This window comes from Condylura cristata, unplaced genomic scaffold (assembly GCF_000260355.1).
Source record: "Condylura cristata isolate star-nosed mole 26May11 unplaced genomic scaffold, ConCri1.0 scaffold00005, whole genome shotgun sequence".
Classification (NCBI taxonomy): Eukaryota; Metazoa; Chordata; class Mammalia; order Eulipotyphla; family Talpidae; genus Condylura; species Condylura cristata.
Window position 1 is genome coordinate 51,582,198 of NW_004567106.1, and position 3,256 is coordinate 51,585,453.

Here is a 3,256-nt window from a genome sequence, read left to right on the forward strand (position 1 = left end):
CACCGCCCCTGAGCCTCTGGCCTGTACCCCAGTTCTGTATGCACAAATAAATAAATCTTAAAAAAAAAAAAAAGTAAAAGTGTCGAGTGCCTATACAAAATGCTTAAATGTCAATTCCTAGAATAAATTCTCTTATAAAAAGTCTGTGGTTCTGCCCTCCTTAGAAGATAATGAATTAACATGGGACATTTTCATGGATGCTATTATAGAACACAAGACTCCCAGCTTAGAGACAGGTCTCTGTTACTTATGGCACATCAAACAAGAGCATAAGCATATTTGCATAAGTTCCTTTTGTCCCCAGGTTTCACATGCAACACAGATGCATCCAGATGGAAGCCTGCAGGTGTAATGGGTTGCATTACAGAAAAGGAAGCTTGAGCTTAAGGAACCTGAATCTTTCATCATAATAGGCAGTATGCATGCCTTCCCAGAATTCTTAGGTTACATGAATTCTGTAAATATTTCTTTTAACTATATCAAAAGGGTGGTTTGGGGAGGCTTTTAAAAGAATTATCAGAAATTATACATAATTGTTGATGTGTCACTATGGGGAGCCACATATAAAAATATCACCAAGGTTGCAATTATGGACATGTATGAAATTATTTCAAAACATTACCAAATTTGGGAGAGGTTTCTAGAAAGAAAGAGATCAATTAGTTAAGCAACACTTTCTAACTGCCCACTGTGCAAAAATTATCTATATTAGGTGCTGTTGAATAAAAAATAAACAAAAGAAGGAAACCCAGAAATACTCTTTATACACTAGGTGGTAGAAAAAAATCACTGAGATTGGGACTGGCTTCATTAAGTTTTATTTTGTGGGGAATGTCTAGGAGAGATTGGGACTGGCTTCATTAAGTTTTATTTTGTGGGGAATGTCTAGGCTTTAGAGAGGGAAGAAAAGAAGATTTCCAGGTATAAAGAACACAAGATACAGAAGAGGATGTCTTGGTCCTAATCCCAACTCAATAGCTGAGGAGCTGTGTAACTTTGGACAAATATTTAACCTCAGCTTTTTCTCCTGTAAAATGGGTGTAACAAATACCTTAATTCTTGATGTTGCAGTGAGAGATCAATGAAGCAATAACTTATAAACTGTAAAAAAGTAAATATGCTATTTTACATCCAGTGATGTCCTTGGTTAAATTCTGGTATGTAGTCTCTTTGATGTCTTTCATGACAATCTCTCCACACAGAACACCCACTTACTACTGCATGTTTTTCCTTCCCATTTTCGCCCTAAAGGAACTAAGAATTTTCCATTAGCATGGCTTCAGCTTGCTTTCCATTCACAAGAAACAATGATTTTTCACAACATGAAACACTCAGTAAAATACTAAATGTCAGTGTTCTGCAGATGAATAGTTATTTGAACTCTTAAGTTTCTCTCACACATGTTTTTTTTACATGCATTTGTTAGATTCATCTTGCTAGACATATTTCTGATTATGTCATTGCACTGTTCAAAAGTTATCAACAGCTTTTTTTTCAACTGAGTAAAGTCTTTTCATTTATATTTTTATTGAACTACAATTAACACAACACTGTATTAGTTTCAGGTGAACAATATAATGACTCCAGTGTAAACTCTTATCTAAACATAAGGCCCTGCTACTCAGTGTGGTCTCCAAACCAGTAGCAACTGCATGACCTGGGAGTTTATTAGAAATGCCAAATTTTCCAACCACATCCCACATTTACCTGAATCAGCAACTGTATTTTATTTTTATTAAAGATTTATTTAAATATGCATACAAGAACTGGAGTATGGCCAGAGTTGGGGTGCAGGGGAGGATTCACCAGAGACAGAGTGGGGAGCAGAACAAGTGGATCCACTGAAATACACTGCTGAGGGGAGCAGCTGGCAGCACAGGAGAGGCTGCAGCCCATGTGGGTCGCTTCTCTGGGCAGTGGCTGCGGAGAGCTTCCTGGTGCTGCACTTTAACCCCTGTGCCACCAGAGAGGGCCCAGCAACTCTATTTTAACAAACTTCAAGCCAATTCATATATCTATTGCTTCTTTTGCTACATTTGAAACTTTAAAAGTGGGGTCGACAGATTTAGCAAATAAAAGCAACGTCTTTTAGTATAAACATACCTCAACTGCTTCATGGGACATTGTATTCATTGTTTATCTGAAATTCAGATTGTACTAGTTTTTCTTTTTCCACCTAGCAAATCCATTCAGAAGAATAAGAACATGTAAACCAGAACTTTGTATTCCTCTGTAATAGTACAGTGTCTTCGCCAACTTCTCGATATATATATATAGTTAACAATTATGAAGACAGTGAGCTGCTTGAGAAACTTGGCTTCTCTGTGTTTTTGTTTTTTTTTTTGTTTGTTTGTTTGTTTAACAGTGTATACCCCCTATACAATATACTTGGCAGACAACAAAGGAGCAATAAATATTTCTTTAGTGAAAAAATGAATATATCGAGAACATTCTTCCTATCATGGACCCGGTATGCATATTTTAATGAAAGCTAAATATTTTTCTAATAATTTTTTTTAAACCAGAATGTTTTACAAGGTTCTATTCGTACACTTTTTCACATTTTAGCTGGCAGAGTCAAGGCTTGATGGGAACATAACCAAAGGTTCAGAACGTACTCGTCACAGAGCGGGTCCATATGGTCACTGGGGGGAAGAGACTCCCATATTCATGAGACTGACAAGCCTGCAGCAGGAGGCGGTAGCGGCTCCTCCCCAAGCCCGGCCGCGAGGGTCCCGCGCACGCGCACAGCGGCGCTCCGGCTCCGCCGGCCAGGAGGAAGGAGGCGGGGCTCCTGGTGCGCGTGCGCGGCGGCCTGGGCTGCGGGCCCCTCCCTTGGCGGGGGCGCGCGGCGCGGAGGACCGCTTGGAAAGGGGGAAGTCAGGTGGCCGCCGCTGCCGCCGCCGCCGCGGTTTGTCGCCAGAAGGAAAATGGCGGATCTAGAGGAGCAGTTGTCTGATGAGGAGAAGGTAAGAGCCGCGGGGGCGTTGGAGCCCGTCGGTCGGAGAGCCTGCTGCGTCCCGGCCCATCCGCCGGGAGCCTGGCCGCGGGGTAAGGGCATTGGCCATCGGCGTGTGCCCTCGGCTGCCCTTCCTCACCCTGTCCTCGCTGCGCCCAAGTGGCTGCCCCTGTCAGTCACTCGAGGCCCGCGCGGGGGCAGGTCTCTCTCAGGCCTGCTCAGTCGGCTTCGCTCCTTGTAGGGTGTGGGCTCCGAAAATAGGAAGCCGGAGCGGGGCGGCGGCGCCTGGCGCGGCGG

The 3,256-nt window shown here is 43.2% G+C and overlaps 1 protein-coding gene across 1 annotated transcript in view; it reads left to right on the top strand.

The window, feature by feature from the left end:
- The first annotated feature begins 2,822 nt into the window (after nucleotides 1–2,822).
- CAPZA2 (capping protein (actin filament) muscle Z-line, alpha 2) overlaps nucleotides 2,823–3,256 on the top strand; it is a 36,989-nt gene continuing 36,555 nt past the window's right edge. The window contains exon 1 of the mRNA XM_004676968.2: nucleotides 2,823–2,969. Coding sequence (XP_004677025.1) covers nucleotides 2,931–2,969 — 39 coding nt within the window. The 5' untranslated portion in view covers nucleotides 2,823–2,930. The remainder of the gene's footprint in view (nucleotides 2,970–3,256) is intronic.